Source organism: Littorina saxatilis, linkage group LG1 (assembly GCF_037325665.1).
Source record: "Littorina saxatilis isolate snail1 linkage group LG1, US_GU_Lsax_2.0, whole genome shotgun sequence".
Taxonomy (NCBI): domain Eukaryota; kingdom Metazoa; phylum Mollusca; class Gastropoda; order Littorinimorpha; family Littorinidae; genus Littorina; species Littorina saxatilis.
In genome coordinates, this window is record NC_090245.1 from 27,303,943 (window position 1) to 27,321,069 (window position 17,127).

Consider the following 17,127-nt stretch of genomic DNA (forward strand, 5'->3'; position numbering starts at 1 on the left):
AACACGCTCAGAAAGTTAAAACAAAGAGAGGTAGAGAAAAGCGTGCTATCCTTCTCAGCGCAAGTACTACCCCGCTCTTCCTGTCAATTTCACTGCCTTTGCCGTGCGCGGTGGACTGACGATGCTACGAGTATACGGTCTTGCTGCGTTGCATTGCGTTCAGTTTCATTCTGTGAGTTCAACAGCTACTTGACTAAATGTTGTATTTTCGCCGTACGCGACTTGTTTAGATTTTCTGGTCATAGCCTGTGTAAAATTTCCCCCCTTTTTAAGACTCCCTCCTTTTTAAGACCTGTTTTTTTTTTTTAGATTTTCTGGTCATAGCCTGTGTAAAATTACCACCATTTTAAGACTCCGTCCTTTTTCATACCTTTTCAAACATTTTGGAGGTCCTAAAAGTGGGGTTCCACTGTACCTGTACGTTGCCGTTTCAAATGATGTCATTCAATTTTCCAAATTACTTATCCAATAAATGAACTCCAGAATGAGAAAAAGAGATTAAGTGTTCTGTTTTCCAATCCTTGCCTGCACCCTCTGTCCCCCCCCCCCCCTCCCTTTTATCCATTACACACACCTGATTCCTTCACACCTGAATTCCTTCAAACTCAACCAAACAAGAGTAACAAAATCCTACCCTTTCACAAGCACTCACGTTTTTGCATCGGTCCACAACTAACTGTGAACACAACCAAACCCACTCATCCTTCCAGTCAAAGCGAAGACATACAAAGAGACGTGACTTCACCCCACCCTCCCTCCCCTTTGAGACCCCCAAATTACGACCTCCTCCTTTCAAGACCTCGCATTTTCACATTTTTTGTACATAAACTCTGTAAATTGACCTCCATTTTCACATTTTTTGTACATAAACTCTGTAAATTGACCTCCATTTTCACATTTTTTGTACATAAACTCTGTAAATTGACCTCCATTTTCAGATTATTTGTACATAAACTCTGTAAATTGACCTCCATTTTCAGATTATTTGTACATAAACTCTGTAAATTGACCTCCATTTTCAGATTATTTGTACATAAACTGTAAATTGACCTCCATTTTCAGATTATTTGTACATAAACTCTGTAAATTGACCTCCATTTTCACATTATTTGTACATAAACTCTGTAAATTGACCTCCATTTTCACATTTTTTGTACATAAACTGTAAATTGACCTCCATTTTAAGAATCCTTTCCTTTTAAGACCTAATTCTCTCCCCAAAAAGTTTAGGTCTGAAAAGGGGTGTGTGTGTGTTTGTGAGGTGGGGGCGGGGGTACACTAAAACCACATCCCTTTTAACTCATTGTCTCCCAGGTATGGATATATCCGTACCCACTCATATGGCTCTATTTGTCCTGGTACGGATATATCCGTACACACAGTCACTTCAGTCGCTTCCTGTAATGTCGATGTAACGCCTGCATTCCAGCGTGTTGATACACAGTTACTACACAGTTACTACAATTCTGAGTGACCTGCTGCAGCACAGCTGGTCTCGGCTAAAAAAAAACTTGGTCAACATAGGTGGGGGTAGAAAGTGTTAACAAAACGCAAGGTTTTTTCACGGCCTACCCACCTTTCTAGCCACTGACTGCACATCATCTTGAGTTCCTTCTTGCGATCGGCATCCTCAATGTTCCAGATGTCCCACGAGTCAAGCTCCTTCTGCATCTGGCGGTGGGGGTCCTGCAGGCCGATGGAGTTCAGGATGTCCAGCACCGTAGTTCTGGAGACATAAAAACACATTGCTACAACAATTTTCTTCCTCTTCGTTCATGGGCGATTGTTGTTCTTGAAACATAAAAATACATTTTTTGCCCGCCATCTATACGGACTATTTGGGAGTGAGGTCACCATCCAAGAACGGATTTGTTCAGATTTTTTGAAGTCTTAAAAAGAAGGTTCCACTGTCCTTCATTCTGTCTCATCATACTTCACGGTCACCATCCAACAACTGATTTGTTCACATTTTTTGAAGTCTTAAAAATGGGGATTCGATCGCTGTCCTTATAATTGCCTCTCACCTGACATCACGGTCACCATCCAAGAACTGCACCAGCATCTCCAACACAAACTCCTTGTCGCAGATGCCCATGGCCTGCAGAGCTTTGATAGCCGTCAGGATGAACGCCTTCTGCTCGGGCTCGGCGCACGAAGGCGTGTGGGTGTGGTGGTTGAGAGAGCTCAGCAGCATCTTCTGTGCCGCGTGGCAAGTCCCCTCCGACAGGACCTCCTGGGCGTGCACCAGCATGATGGCTTCCGCTACCGCCGTCTTGTGGGGAAAGCTGGCAAACCTCAGCAGCTTCATCACCATGTTGACGAAGTTGTCTCCACCCCATGGCTTAGGCATGGTCTGCAAGAATTATTGATGACTCATTGAGTTACTAAATGAGTACTAACTTCCGTTAATGAGTATGTATAGTTTAAAAATGGAATATTTTACACAGCATGATCCTGAAGCAAATTCGAAACAAAGTCAGTACGTGAAGCTCATACATACAGTACGTACATCAGAAGAATTACGATTTGGAATTACAACAACTGCAAAAAGCCAACTCATGATATCATATTCGAAAATTTTATAAGTAAATTTTCATTTGATTAATATACTTACCCGAATCACATATTGATTCGGAGTAAGAATATGTAATTTAATCACTATTATAAGCCAATGTTGTTAGGTTTTGACAGAGCTATTGTGATAGGGAATTTGTACCCAAATATATAAAAATGTAAAATAATTCTTTCAGATCAGTATAAGAGCTGTTAACCCCAGTGTAAGCTGTTGAAGCCTTGCATGCGTATACACATATACATAAAGGTACAATCAGTCTTAAAAATGTATGCTCAGTGGCCCTGCCTGAATACCTTAAGAATTATAAACGATAAAAACATATCACATATTTAATTCCTGCACTCATGTCAAAGCTGTATTGCAATCATGTAATTATCAACATATATACACACAGACAATGCATTTATATGCCTGCATCAGTGCATTTATTTGTACACAGATATATGTGTACTCACAGACTAGAAGATTCATTGACACATTACTTGCACAATATAGCTGTTAATGGTCTGTAAATGTATATGAGTATACACATGTGTATAATATGTAAGCGCCTAGGGCTATATCTAGATTAGGCGCATAAAAATGATCACAATAATAATAATAATAATGTGTACTTCGTTGAGAGTGTGTAAATGTGTTCGCGGCATGTTTTGGGGCCGGGGAGAGCGAGAGAGAGAGAGAGAGAGAGAGAGAGAGAGAGAGAGAGAGAGAGAGAGAGAGAGAGAGAGAGAGAGAGAGAGAGAGAGAGAGAGAGAGAGAGAGAGAGAGAGAGAGAGAGAGAGAGAGAGAGAGAGAGAGAGAGAGAGAGAGAGAGAGAGAGAGAGAGAGAGAGAGAGAGAGAGAGAGAGAGAGAGAGAGAGAGAGAGAGAGAGAGAGAGAGAGAGAGAGAGAGAGAGAGAGAGAGAGAGAGAGAGAGAGCACCGCTCCTCAGAAAAAAATCGAAGTGCAGGTGTGACTTCCATACAACCATACATAATAATAATAATAATAATAATAATAATAATAATAAATAACTTTTCTATAGCGCGAGTCCCATCAATTGGCTCCAGGCGCTTTACAAATTCATTATAGAATAAACTAGCACAAATCAACAAGCATACAAAGCATACATTTAACTGAGACATAACACCAAGAACCCAAGCACTAAGCAAAACTTAGCGTACAATGTTAAAAGTACACACACACACACACACACACACACACACACACACACACACACACACACACACACACACACACACACACACACACGCACGCACGCACGCGCACACACAAAGATACCATTGACAAAGAGACCATAAAGCACATACAGGGTAGAGAGTTCCAAAACAGAATAGAGTTGTGGAGAGTCTACTCAGGCTAAGCAAAGGCTTTACGAAACAGGTATGTTTTGAGTTGGGTTTTGAAGGAGGAAAGGCTGCTGGAATCACGGATAGAACTTGGAAGCGAGTTCCAGACGGTCGGAATCTGGTACCTAAAGGTTCTTTCACCAAAGGTCTTGGTCCTGGTTTTGGGGATGCGAAGGAGTTTTTCAGAGGAGGATCTGAGAGAACGGGATGGCTCGTAGATACTGAGGGAATGGGACAAATAGGGGGGGAGTGATTTCTCAAAACAGCGGTACCCTAACAGAGCGAGCTTGTACTCGATTCTGTACTTCATAGGAAGCCAGTGAAGGGTGGTAAGTAGGGGAGTGACATGGTCTTTCTTAGACTTCTGCAGAATGAGCCTTGCAGCACTGTTCTGGACTCTCTGTAAGCGATCAAGTTCTTCAGTGGGGAGGCCGGCAAGCAATGAGTTGCAGTAGTCAAGTCGACTCAGGATCAGAGAGGAGACAAGTTGAACAGTGGCTTGGAGTGTCAGGAATGATCTGACAGAGGAAATCTTGCGCAACTCAAAAAAGGCACATTTACAAACAAAACTAATGTGTTTTTGCATTGTCAGAGCAGAGTCCAGGTACACGCCTAGGTCCTTAACAGCGGTTTGGGAAACAATCTGAGTGTCGCCTATTGTCAGGGAAGTACAGTCAATCTGATTTAAAGCATGCCTTGAGCCTGACAGCATCACCTCAGTTTTTGAGTCATTCAGCTTGAGTTTATTGTCTATCATCCAGTCTTTAACTGACTCAATGCAGCGCTCAGTGTTTTTAACCACTTTTGGAAAATCACTGGGGGGAGCAGAATCCTCTATTTGGGTGTCGTCTGCATATATATATATACAACCATATAAACCACCATATAAACCACCAATTCAGGCCATCAAAAACACTTACAAACAAAAGTAACTTAAACCAAATATAAGCTCTCAACAACACTGAAGTGTGTGCACAACAAAAAGAAAACTGCATACAAACAGAAAATAAAAACAGAAATGCAAGTACAGTCCATCTCAAACCATAACTCACATAGCCATTATAATACTCTCCCCAAAAAGAAACTTGACACAGGTTTAAATATGTTGGAGGACTCAAGCACCAACATTCAGTTTGAAGTTTAATTGTCAGTTACATTATTGCTAACTACTAAACCCCAACAAGAACATCATTGCACCGAGACTTTACTGTGTGGTCGCACTTTTATTGAATTGCAAAAAGATTGTCTGCACGAAAATCATGTGCATGGCGCCGTAATGTTTCTTTTTTGAAGTTTCTTTTCAGGGAGAGGCATCCCCGGAATCTGCGTGGCGGTAGAGGTTGCTGTTGTGCAACGTTCACGGAGATGTCGCACCCCTTGCAATTCAATAAAAGGGCGACCACCCAGTAAAGTCTCGGTTCAATCATGTTCTTTTTGTGGTTTAGTGGTTAGCAGCAATGTAATTGACAAACTTCAAACAGAATTTTGGTGCTTTCCTCAAACATATTTAAACAAATTTTTTTTTACCTGTGTCAAGTTTCTTTTTGGGGAGAGTAATATATCCAAATTAAATAATTTGTTTGTTTGTTTGCTTAACGCCCAGCCGACCACGAAGGGCCATATCAGGGCGGTGCTGCTTTGACATATAACGTGCGCCACACACAAGACAGAAGTCGCAGCACAGGCTTCATGTCTCACCCAGTCACATTATTCTGACACCAGACCAACCAGTCCTAGCACTAACCCCATAATGCCAGACGCCAGGCGGAGCAGCCACTAGATTGCCAATTTTAAAGTCTTAGGTATGACCCGGCCGGGGTTCGAACCCACGACCTCCCGATCACAGAGCGGACGCCTTACCACTAGGCAAACCGTGCCGGTAAATTAAATAATGAATGAAATAAAAACAAATGAAACAAATAAATGTAGCACTGCATAAAACCAAAAGGTAATCACAGTTTGAACTTTTCGCATACCACATCACAGTGATCACCAATTTGCTCCCATCGCATCTGTTGTCTCCTTTTTTCCTGTATGGCAATAAACTCTTGCTAATTCCCAAAGCACATTTTAATCATGCACTGCTTAAATGAACATCTACATCTGGTTTAAGGAACTTCTGATTTCACAGAAAGAGACAAAAAATACACTGTATATCATGTTCTTCAAAGACAACAAAGTAGTCCTCTTCCAGAAAACCTCTCTCGACATCAGCTTAACAAAAGGCGAAGCCTTCAAGGCTCACGTAAGAAATCGACAAACAGTACCACAAACTCAATCACTCCGTCACACATACCAAACACTGTACATAAAGAAGACGTGGAACTTGCGAAGAAAATGCGAAAAAGTGTTTGTGGGTTATCGTCCCTAGTCACATGCTGACGGCGAAAACAAAATGGCGGATCGCGTAGGTACCGATCGCGTGCGAGGTGGTGGTAAATTGTGCTCGGCTTTTTGTTGCAAGAACGCCCGTTACAAACAGAGCTGCTTCGGGAAAACTTTCCACAAGTTCCCTAAAGAAGAAAAAAGGTGGGTTGTGCAGTGATTATTTCATCAGGTTTACCTTCTTCAGAATGAGAATGCAATGGCTCGAGTCAACTCACTCAGATATAAAGCCAACTGTCTCTGGGCATTTTTGTCTGCTATGATACTACAGTATTTATAGAACTAATATGCAAATGAAATATTACAAACATAGCATGGATCGGTTCATCCTGAGATTTCTGTACTAGCTGTACTATGTACGCGTGTGTCTGCGTGTGTACCTGTGTGTGCATGTGTACACTGTACTTACGACTGTGAGTGTGAGTCAGCAGTCAGTACAAAACAACAGTTTACACTTGATGACAAACTACCCGTGGGCATATTTGCCGAAATCTTTATCAAACCTTGCTTACGGGAAAACTACAGTACAAAGGTACATCACTCATCCGTTTTGCGTTCAGGCAGAGCGTTAGATTTAGACTGAAGATCTGATTTATTTTTTGTCTTTCCTTTTTGCTTAGTTTAACAATAACATTGTTGTTTTTATTGTCAAACTAGGTGCAGAATATGGATGCAATTCACAAGGCGAGAGGACTTTGAAAAGCTGCAGCCAGCTGATGTTCAAGGTCTCAAGCTTTGTACTGATCACTTTGAGGCCAACCAGTAAAACAATCCTGCAGAGAGGATCACTTGTGTGGAATGCTGTCCCGACATTGTTTGCAGTGCCCAATCCACCACCGAAGGTTATTTATTTATTGGTTTTAGGTTTTTGCAAACCAATGAAGCACACTATTAAATGCAGGTTGAGTAATGACAAGTTTGAGGCTGATGTAAGAATTGAAAAAAAACCAGCATTGTTCCCATCAAATAATGCCTGTTTGCATTTAGCGCAAAAAAATGATAAGGCCAACCAAAAAAAGTTACTTATTTTGGATCGACGTCTTGATTATGATGATATGATGAACTTATTTTGCCAAAAAACAGCCCCAAATGGCAAAAAAAGTATAGGGTCGGCGTCAACAACAAAAAAGTTGTATGTTTCTGGTCACCTGACCCTACCTATGTTTTCCCGACGACCCTAGACTTTTATTTTGCATTTTCAAAAATAAAAGGGGTATTCAAAAATCAATTGTTTTCCTGTTTTTCAACAAAATAAGTTAAAAAGATGGTTTTAAAAAAAAAGTTTAGAAAAAAAATCTCCACCTTTAGTCATGTTAGGCCACAAAAAAAGTCTGTTTAAGGTAACATAGGCCCTCCAAAAATAGCGTCGGTAGGTCGGCTTTTTATTTTTGTATTTTAGCCATCTGAATATTTTAATTTCATTTTTTAATGCCCCCAAAAAGTCTAGGGCCGGTGGGAAAAAAATAGGGTCGGTCCGGATACTGTAAACAGATTATTTTTTGTTTTGCCTTACGAGAAACATACACTTTTTTGTGTGGCCTAAGACCAATGCCATGAAATTGGGAGAATTGTTTCATTGTGACTGGGTGTTGGTTGTGAGTTTGTCAGTTAAAGAGCTGTGCATTTGCAGGTTGCTAGTGGGAGGAAGCCACCATCGCAAAGGGTAGCTACAAATGAAGCCAGCACCGACCTGTCGCCTGATGCACAAATTGTTCAACCAGGTAAGAGATTTTTAACCATGAAGAACACCCTGACATCAAAAAATGTTTAAACCCATCCATTACATAGTTGATAATTGCTGTATAGGGTGACGGGCGCTGTGGCGGGGTGGTAAGACGTCGGTCTATTAACTCGGAAGGTCGAGGGTTCGAATCCCGGTCGCGGCTGCCTGGTGGGTTAAGTGTGGAGATGTTTCCGATCTCCCAGGTCAACTTATGTGAAGACCTGCTAGTGACTTATCCCCCTTCATGTGTACACGCAAGCACAAGACCAAGTACGCACGAAAAAGATCCTGTAATCTATGTCAGAGTTCGGTGGGTTTTAGAAACACAAAAATACCCCGCACGCTTCCTCCGAAAGCGGCGTATGGCTGCCTAAATGGCGGGGTAAAAACGATCATACACGTAAAATTCCACTTGTGCAAAAAAAATGAGTGCACGTGGGAGTTTCAGCCCACGAGCGCAGAAGAAGAAGAAGAAGAAGAAGAAGCTGTATAGGGCGGATGCATGGATGGATGAAATTGTACCTGTAGTTCCAACACGTAAAGATGGGAAACATATCCTGTTAGAGGCATGGTGTAACAAGAAACAATTAAGTGGCTCTATTCCCATCTCCCCCCCCCCCCCCTTTCCCCGTCGCGATATAAGCTTCGTGGTTGAAAACGACGTTAAACACCAAATAAAGAAAGAAAGAAAGAGGCATGGTGTGTGAGGAGTTTACCTGGTACTGTTGTCCTAATCAATCAATCAATCAATCAATCAATATGAAGCTTATATAGCGCGTATTCCGTGGGTACAGTTCTAATGGCCTCACCCATTCAGTACCAAACAAGGTCAATTCCATCATTTTTTTTTTTTTTTTTTTTTTTTTTTTTTTTTTTTTTTTTTTTTTTTAAATCTCAGTTGCATGCAGGCTGCTTCAACCCTTTCTTTTTTGCCTTTTTTTCTTTTTTGAATTTTGTTGTTGGCGGGGAGCATCCTTCTTCACTGATTTTTTATTTTTTATTTTTTTTTTTTTGAGTAATGTTTTTACTATAACATTAACATTACTATATCTAAATGTATTTTAAGCAACTTTTCTATATAACAATTCCCTCTCAAAAAAGCATACAATATCCAGAGGGGAGCCATATCTATAAATACCAACACACATTTTGGCTATCACAATCAAATAATTCACATAACTTATTAGTGCCTTGGAACTTTGTGAATTTTCAAATACGCCCAAAAAAACTTCCTTTACGGTAATTTTAATGATCATATTATATTTACAATTCACTTTATCTTCAACGCATTTCCAAATGGACATAATTTTCGGGCAAAAGTAAAAAAAATGTTCAATATAATCAATTTCGTTCTCACAGTGAGTACAGCAATTACTCACGGAAATGCCTATTTTATACAATAAAATATTTGTGGGGTAAATATTGTGCAATATTTTCCAGTGCAACATTCGCAATCTTGTTTCTGTGGTTACTTTGTTTACTATTAACCATTGCTCTTTTCCCGGCCTGAAATCAAATTTATGTTCCCAAAATTTGACTACAACCGGCTCCACATATTTTTCCTTTATAATTAATTTGCGAAATTGACAAGGCTTACTCAGGTTCTTTAAATCGTTGAATCCACATACATTTCCATTTGCAGAGCGTAGTGTTGCTGCTTTAACTGCTGTACAAATCACCCTATATTCAAAGAATCTTGTGGGCTTACATCCAACCTTCTGCTGCATAATATTAAAGGGCACAATCTCATTACCAACATATACATCCTTTACTCGACAAACGCCTGCTTTAATCCAGTCGCTAAAAAACAGGGTTTGGCCGCAATAGATTATATCCTTGCTGTTCCATAAACACGTATCTCTTAATAACATGTCTCCACCTACTGCTCTCTGAATCATGTCCTTATTTTTCAACCAACAAATTAAAACTTGTTTCCAAAATACATTTTTAATTAATCCCAATCCTTTAAAATTTTTTACCGTGGTGTTAGATTGGAAGCAACACAACCTTTCACCAAGCTTCGAAAACATATGTATCGGTATTTGTTTCCAACTTTCCTGCTTTTCGTTCAATAAATTTGCCGCCCAGGACAACAAACAAGAGGACTGCATATCAATGACATCAATCATTTTTAAACCCCCATCAGGAAACTCTTGACACATCACTTTTCTTTTAACTTTCTCAAATGCCTTAGTGTTTGAAAATCGTTTTTTCCAAATAAATCTGTAAAACATAGTATTTATCTCAGTCAATACCTTTTCGGGTATTACCAGTGCTTGCAACGGATAAATAATCTGCGATAACAAAAGAGATTTCACAATGCATATTTTCCCCATGATACTACAATTTCGTTTAAACCATTTTACAATGTTGCGTCGTATATTTTCAATACGGCTTGTCCAATTTTCTTCAATCTCAGAGACCGATGAGGAGCTACTGAAATAAATTCCCAAAATCTTCACTTTTGTAGTCCACCTTAACCCGCACTCATTTTCATTACCATATTTATTACTGCCCAAGGCCATGATTTCAGTTTTTTGTCTATTCATTGCCAAACCAGAGAATTTGGAAAAATAGGTTACAAGGGTTAATGCGTTTTTTAACTCATCCATATCGTTCAGAAATAGGGTCACATCATCAGCATATAATAATATCTTAAAGAACATATCATAATTATCATTAGTTTCTTTTGGCAGAGGCAGACCCTTAATTGAACCATCATTTCGAATTTTCAAGGCCAACAATTCTAATGCAAGGATGAAGGCCATCGGTGAAAAAGAACAGCCCTGTCTGATACCTGCGTTCAATTCAATACATTCCGATAACCAGCCCATAAAATTGATACAACTTTCCGATTTATACAATAGAATCTCTACCCATCTTACAAAGACGGCACCAAAATTAAATCGTTTAAATGCATACACAATATACTCTTTGGAAATCGTGTCGAAAGCAGCTTTATAGTCCAGTGCTACAAGGAACCCAGGTTTATTATATTCGTTTACATACGATACTAAATCGTCTATTTGCCGGATCGCTGAACTAATGGTTCGACCCTTCAAAAAACCATACTGATCTTCACCAATAATATCTAAAATAACTTTAGATAGGCGAACTGAAAGAGTCTTCGCCAATATTTTATAATCAGTGTTTAATAGTGAAATCGGTCGCCAATTATTAAGGTCGTCCCTTGGTAATTGTTTACCCTTATGAATTAATATCATTATTGCCCGTTTTTGTGTGACGGTTAATTCTCCCTTTAAAAAAGATGCATGAAAGGAATTCAATACCATGTGTTTTATTTTACACCAGAAGAACTTCATAAAGGAGGTTGTAATACCATCACATCCAGGGGAGGAACCGTTTTTCATATTTTTTAAGGATGTCGACAATTCTGTTAATTCCATCATTGTTCCACATCGTATCCATAGTTGCTAATACACTTCATTTCTGGCCTGCCTTCCTACGCTATTGTTTATTTTCATTTTGTGATTTAATTACACGTGTTTTAATTTCTTCCAGGTTGTAACTTGTTATGGTTATGTTATTTTATGTGTGTTTTCTTTTTTTAGATGACATTCAGGCGATCCTGGAGGACATAGGATGTAAAGCATCAAAGTCGTCATCCTCCCCATCCCCTCGTGAAGCGGAACTTCGGCAGAAGGTCAACAAACTGAGGAGCAAGGTTTTCCGATTAGAAAAGAAAACGATGGAACCCCGTGTAAAACGAGCGAGTAAATTAGCCAAGCCTCCCAAGAAAGACTTTGTAGTAGAACAGTTGTCTCTTATATTATCAGGCGAGGCGAGCTATTTTGCCATTTATGCCTGTTACATATTTACCGGTTATCTGCTGCTGTGTCCAATCCTGGCAGAGACGGGAACGCATGTTACCAAGGAGCTGAAGGAGAGTCAATGAGATGAGAGAATGTGATTAACAATTGCCAACTCTCTCCGTACAAAGAGGGTCCAAAATTGTATAAAAAAAATAGATGGTAGGCAATTCAAAATTAAAAAAAGGACTCTCGGAGCATGGACTTAATGAGTCAAAAATTAAAGAAGGCTCTATGAGCCGAAGTACAGGTTTTGTCTATTGTCTTTTTTTATTTTGAATTCCCTACCATCTATATTTTGATACAATTTTGGACCCTCCCTGGTGTGTTGTTTCTGATGTACCTTTTAGTCTGTTTACAGTAACATAGGCACACAAAAAGAGGGTCGGTAGGTCGGCTTTTCTTAAAAAAAATTTATAACCATCTTTTTAAATTATTTTGCAAAAAAACAGGAACAAAATTGATTTTTTTTTTCTTTTTCTTTTTTTCCAAATGCCAAAAAAAAAGTCTAGGGTTGGTCTAGAAAAATAGGGTTGGTCGGGATACCGTAAACAGGCTATTTTGCTTTGTTTTGCCTAAGCAAAGACTAACAAACTTTCTTTAGGGTCTGACATTGTATATACTATACAATTTTTGGGGTATTAACTAAATACATGTATACAGTTTTCGATTCCTTTTATACTTTTTCACAAATTAGCCCCCCCCCCCCCTTTTTTTCTTTTTAGTCTGCCCTGGGGGCGGGAGGTCTCCTAATTTCGGTTTCTAGGGTCACCTTATGCTTCCCCATGAGCTGAGAACTTAATTTAAAATGAGCCTCGATTTTTTTATTTGTATTTTGTAATTGTGCCTTTGTCCAGTCACATGATTTCACTTTGTACTTAAAAACTTGGCGCTGTCATCATTTATTGCTATTTATTGTTCAGTTGTTCAGTATTTATTGCTATTGGGCATCAGTTATTCAGTTGCCCTCTTTCGAATGAGCCATGCATGCATTATGGATGTGTTTAGCGAATTGGGATACCTAAAGCAATGTAAAAGAAACAATGTGAAGCAAACATATAGCACCAAATAAAATAACCGAATCAGAATGGAAACTTCTTCAGTGTATTTGTGTGTGTGTGTGTGTGTGTGTTTGCTGTTTTAAATACCGAAAATGTGAAAATAAAGCAAGTCACAGCATGAGAAAGATCGACTGTACTAGTCATGACAAAGCAGGAGACAGCCTGGTCAGCATGTAGAAAAGGGGAATAACTCGTATTTAGCCATTCTCATTTCTAAGCATGCCCAATGAGGAAGTTATCCTTCTTCCCATTGTAGTTTCTTTGCACATACACACACACAGTAAGTATAGGTGACACGGTGCAAGAGTGCGAGACACTAGATCTAGATCTGTCTGTCTGTAGCCTACTTACGGGGACACGACTGCCAGATGGCCAGATCGACACTGCGCTTTCGACAGCGCTTCCTCGCGCAGACACTGGAAACACGCTGTGCAGATTAACCTGTAGCAAATCTTCTTTGGTATCTTCCTTATCTATTTTTCTGGAGCTACGAAACCGAACAATGTGAAATCGTCTTCTCCGAATCGGCGAACTGCAGCTCGGTGATAACTGTATCTATACCACAATCCTTCACGCGATCTGACCTAACCTTGACCCCTGACCTGGTCTACATACCACACACGACACAAACCAGTCACCTGTTTTTACCCCCCCAAAACCCCCCACCACCCGTTTTCTTTGGATACACACTTTAACTACATATGTGCCGACGAAATGTTGATCATTGCTTCAATACTTTGAAGCTGTTGCTTGAATAATAACCAGGTAAAATTAGTATTTCGGTGTTCAGTCAAATGTTAAAGTTTCTACCACAGACATACATACATACATACATACGCACACACGCACGCACAGACACTGACAAAAGTTAGCATCGCATAGGCTACACTTACGTGAGCCAAAAATCAAATGCGCCAAGAATGCATGACATGCATACAAGGCGTGTAGTATGTTTTCATGCAGCAGTAAATCTGAGAACAAGAATAAGCTTGTTCACATACATGTATCTCGGTACTTCATCATGATTTGAACATGGTCAAAAGGGAGTTGCAAAAGGGAGTTGAAGTTGGGATAGCTAGGGCTGATGTTATGTGGTAAGTAGGCCTAAGGGTAAGGGTGGTGGGGATGGTTGGATAGCGCATGTAAAGCACCAAATATGCTGTACACACAGTTTTTTGAGGTTCAGTTAATTGAGCAGGTTGAGTCACAAACATGCAAGCACACAATGTTAATGGACTGAGGTGATAAAGACATTTGATTCCAAAGTGTCACACAAGACACGTCCTGACACGTACGGTGTGACACAGCTGCTTAATATTCATTACCTTGTGTTTATTTGGGTTATACAGGCATGGGAATTGTCCGTGAAATCGCGGATTTCCGCAAAAAGGAAATGACATTTCAGCGAAAATTAAAAATTGTCTGCAGCAAAAAAAAAGGTAAATTAAATTATATGTATACTATTGTCTCTCTATCCATTATTTGCTCACACGAGAACTATCAAAACATTGGTCTAAAATGCTAAAATTCGTTTTCCTCCCGGGTAAGCCCCCCTTGTCACCCCAACGGGGCCCTGCCCCTGTACCCCGCCGGGGCCTAGGTGGCCCCTGGACCTCGGCCTATTTTCAGAGTTTTTTTCTATTTTGGAATTCCCATGCCTGGTTATAATATGTCACTGTCAAGTTAATCGGAAGACCTACAGGTCCATCAACCGACACTGAAAGAATCAATGCAAATTTAGCCAGCATATGATATATATATGACAATGGGGAAAAAAATTAATGCACACACCACTTCAAATCAAGCCTCCAAAGAAGCACACACAACCAAGCTGTACATGCAAGTTACACATCAATGTTTCACACAAGTCACATCAGCACAAAACGCCAACACAAATGATAGCAACAAAAGGTTCATGAGATGAAACACGGGAATCACTCACTGGTTATATAGGTCACACATCTACCACAGCACACCAAACTACATGCAGGGCTAAACACGGTCATTTTTTTCACTCATATGCGAGCATGCGGTTATGCATGGATCATGCATCTACAAACTATCTGCAAACAACTTACCCAATGCTCAGACTTAAAAATGAAGCCCAATGAAAGGTTAGTTGCAGAACTGAACTGAATTATACACAAATAAATTTACAAAATGGCATTCACTCATGCTAAAAGAAGCAGTACCAGACCTGGGAACACCTGTTTGCACTTGGAGTATTCTCAAACAAACTTGGTGTATTATCAGAAAAATGAGCGTACTCCACACAGCATTTGAACATCCATGATTTAAACATGGTTCACACGCGCCTGTTGCACCGTTTATTAAGTTTACCAATTCATTTAAAACAAATGATTCTTTCAATGTTTTCTGACAAAAACTGTAATCATGTGTCAAAGTACTGGATCGGCTTCAGGATGTGCTTGTGAAGAAAAGTAGTCTAGGAATTTTTCTCGTCGTATTTTTTTCCCACTGACCGTACTGATCGTATTCTAGACAATCATGCGTACAAAATACGGCGAAATCGTATGGGTTCCCAGGTCTGCAGTACCCATCTGTAAAAGGTTGTAATACAAATAAATGAAATTAAAAGCTAAACAATATGATGACATTAACTGGATACATATGTTCAACAAATCACAACACTAACATCACAACATAAACTTGAAAAATATTGAAATGAACACAAGACAGAATGAGGTCTACAGCTACCACGAAACATGCATGCTTCCTGATATTACGCCGACAGTTTGCAATCCAGGGACTAAAAGGTTAACAATACCTTTCTAGGGATCGAACAGACTCTGTCGAATACAATGAAGAGAAAGAAGAATTAAATAAATAAAAAAAATTCAAAATGATTTAAAAATAAAAACACACTCACTGTTTCATTGCAGTTGGGGAAGTACTTCTCAAACCATTCTGTGCCAATAAACTGCTGGATAAAGTCAGGCAGAGGGGAGGGTGGTGGTGGTGGGGTGGGAGACGGGGGTGGAGTAGGTGTGAGCAGTTTCCTGCGTGGTCGACTGACGAGTTTTGTGACTGGCTTGGTGGGCTGCTGCATTTCCCGCGAAGCTGGTTTGGGTTTCTCTTCTTGGTCTGGTGAAACTGCTGCCAGTGCCACTGCTGACGCCTCTGCTTCGATCTCCTCTGGCTACAAATGGAATGAACATCACAGAGTTAAATATTGAATACAGCCATTCTCCAAACTTGTTGAAAAGGTTCCATGTTTGTCTGCATAAGAATACCTTTAATATGAGCATTCTCCACAGAGTCACAAATCAAATCCTAATTTAAGACTAAACTCATTTTGAAATCGAAACATCAGCCTTCTTAGTTGGTCAAGATAGTTGAAACAAAAAGGAAACAACAACAACTGCTCAACAAGATAAAAAGATTGCCTTATTAATTCTGGCCTGACACCAAACTATGAACATAGGTGATTCACTAATGAAAACATAACGATGGAAAAAATATTTTAAGAGACAGGTGTATATTCCAGAAAAAAGACATCTGTGTTGAACATAGGTGATTCACTAATGAAAACATAACGATGGAAAAAATATTTTAAGAGACAGGTGTATATTCCAGAAAAAAGACATCTGTGTTATACAGAGAAGAACTCATTATTTTGTGTGAAGGTGTTTCAAAGAGAGGTGCATATTCTTCATGGACCACACGAGGCAGAGTGGAAACAGTACCTTGGGTGAAGGTGTTTCAAAGAGAGGTGCATATTCTTCATGGACCACACGAGGCAGAGTGGAAAACAGTACCTTGGGTGAAGGAGGTTTGTCCATAATGCCCTTGAACTTGTTCATGAGGTTGGACTGTTCGCTTGACTTGGGCTTGCCACCCCAGAATGCATCCTCCTCGTCATCCTCCTCATCCTCTTCCTGGATGGGCGTCTTCTTCTTGGGCTTGGGCAGAGGGGGAGGGGGGAGGAAGCCGAGGGGTGTCGTTGAGGGAACTGCCGGGGGTGTGGACTTCTCTGCTCCTTCCACTTCAAATGGCAGCAAAAACAAATAAAGTGGATGAAGACTGCGGATCAAGGATTTTTCACGATCATGACGAGACGCTCGAAAGCTAGCTATTGTCCAACGAAAAGAAAAGCAACTGAACTGTTATAAATTCAACTGTTAACTGGTGTTGATGATGGGCAGATCAAGGATTGCCTGCGATCAAGACTTGCTAGAGAGGT

At 40.0% G+C, this 17,127-nt stretch overlaps 1 protein-coding gene and 1 long non-coding RNA gene across 6 annotated transcripts in view; one reads left to right on the top strand and one right to left on the bottom strand.

Annotated features, from left to right (window-relative positions):
• The window catches only part of LOC138966021 (WD repeat-containing protein 97-like), a 58,035-nt gene that overhangs the window by 7,113 nt on the left and 33,795 nt on the right, over positions 1 to 17,127 (bottom strand). For 3 of the 5 annotated variants that reach the window (XM_070338138.1, XM_070338131.1, XM_070338125.1), the window contains 4 exons: positions 16,703 to 16,929; positions 15,814 to 16,083; positions 2,025 to 2,353; positions 1,577 to 1,726 (listed from right to left, as the gene is read on the bottom strand). In XM_070338138.1, coding sequence (XP_070194239.1) covers positions 1,577 to 1,726; positions 2,025 to 2,353; positions 15,814 to 16,083; positions 16,703 to 16,929 — 976 coding nt within the window. Of the gene's footprint in view, positions 1 to 1,576; positions 1,727 to 2,024; positions 2,354 to 5,900; positions 5,955 to 15,813; positions 16,084 to 16,702; positions 16,930 to 17,127 lie in introns of all 5 variants that reach the window. The other 2 variants (XM_070338119.1, XM_070338112.1) reach the window with 1 other exon arrangement.
• Positions 6,971 to 12,561, top strand: LOC138966066 (uncharacterized). The gene is made up of 3 exons (XR_011455588.1): positions 6,971 to 7,151; positions 7,940 to 8,030; positions 11,605 to 12,561. It is a non-coding gene; the product is annotated as an uncharacterized lncRNA (long non-coding RNA).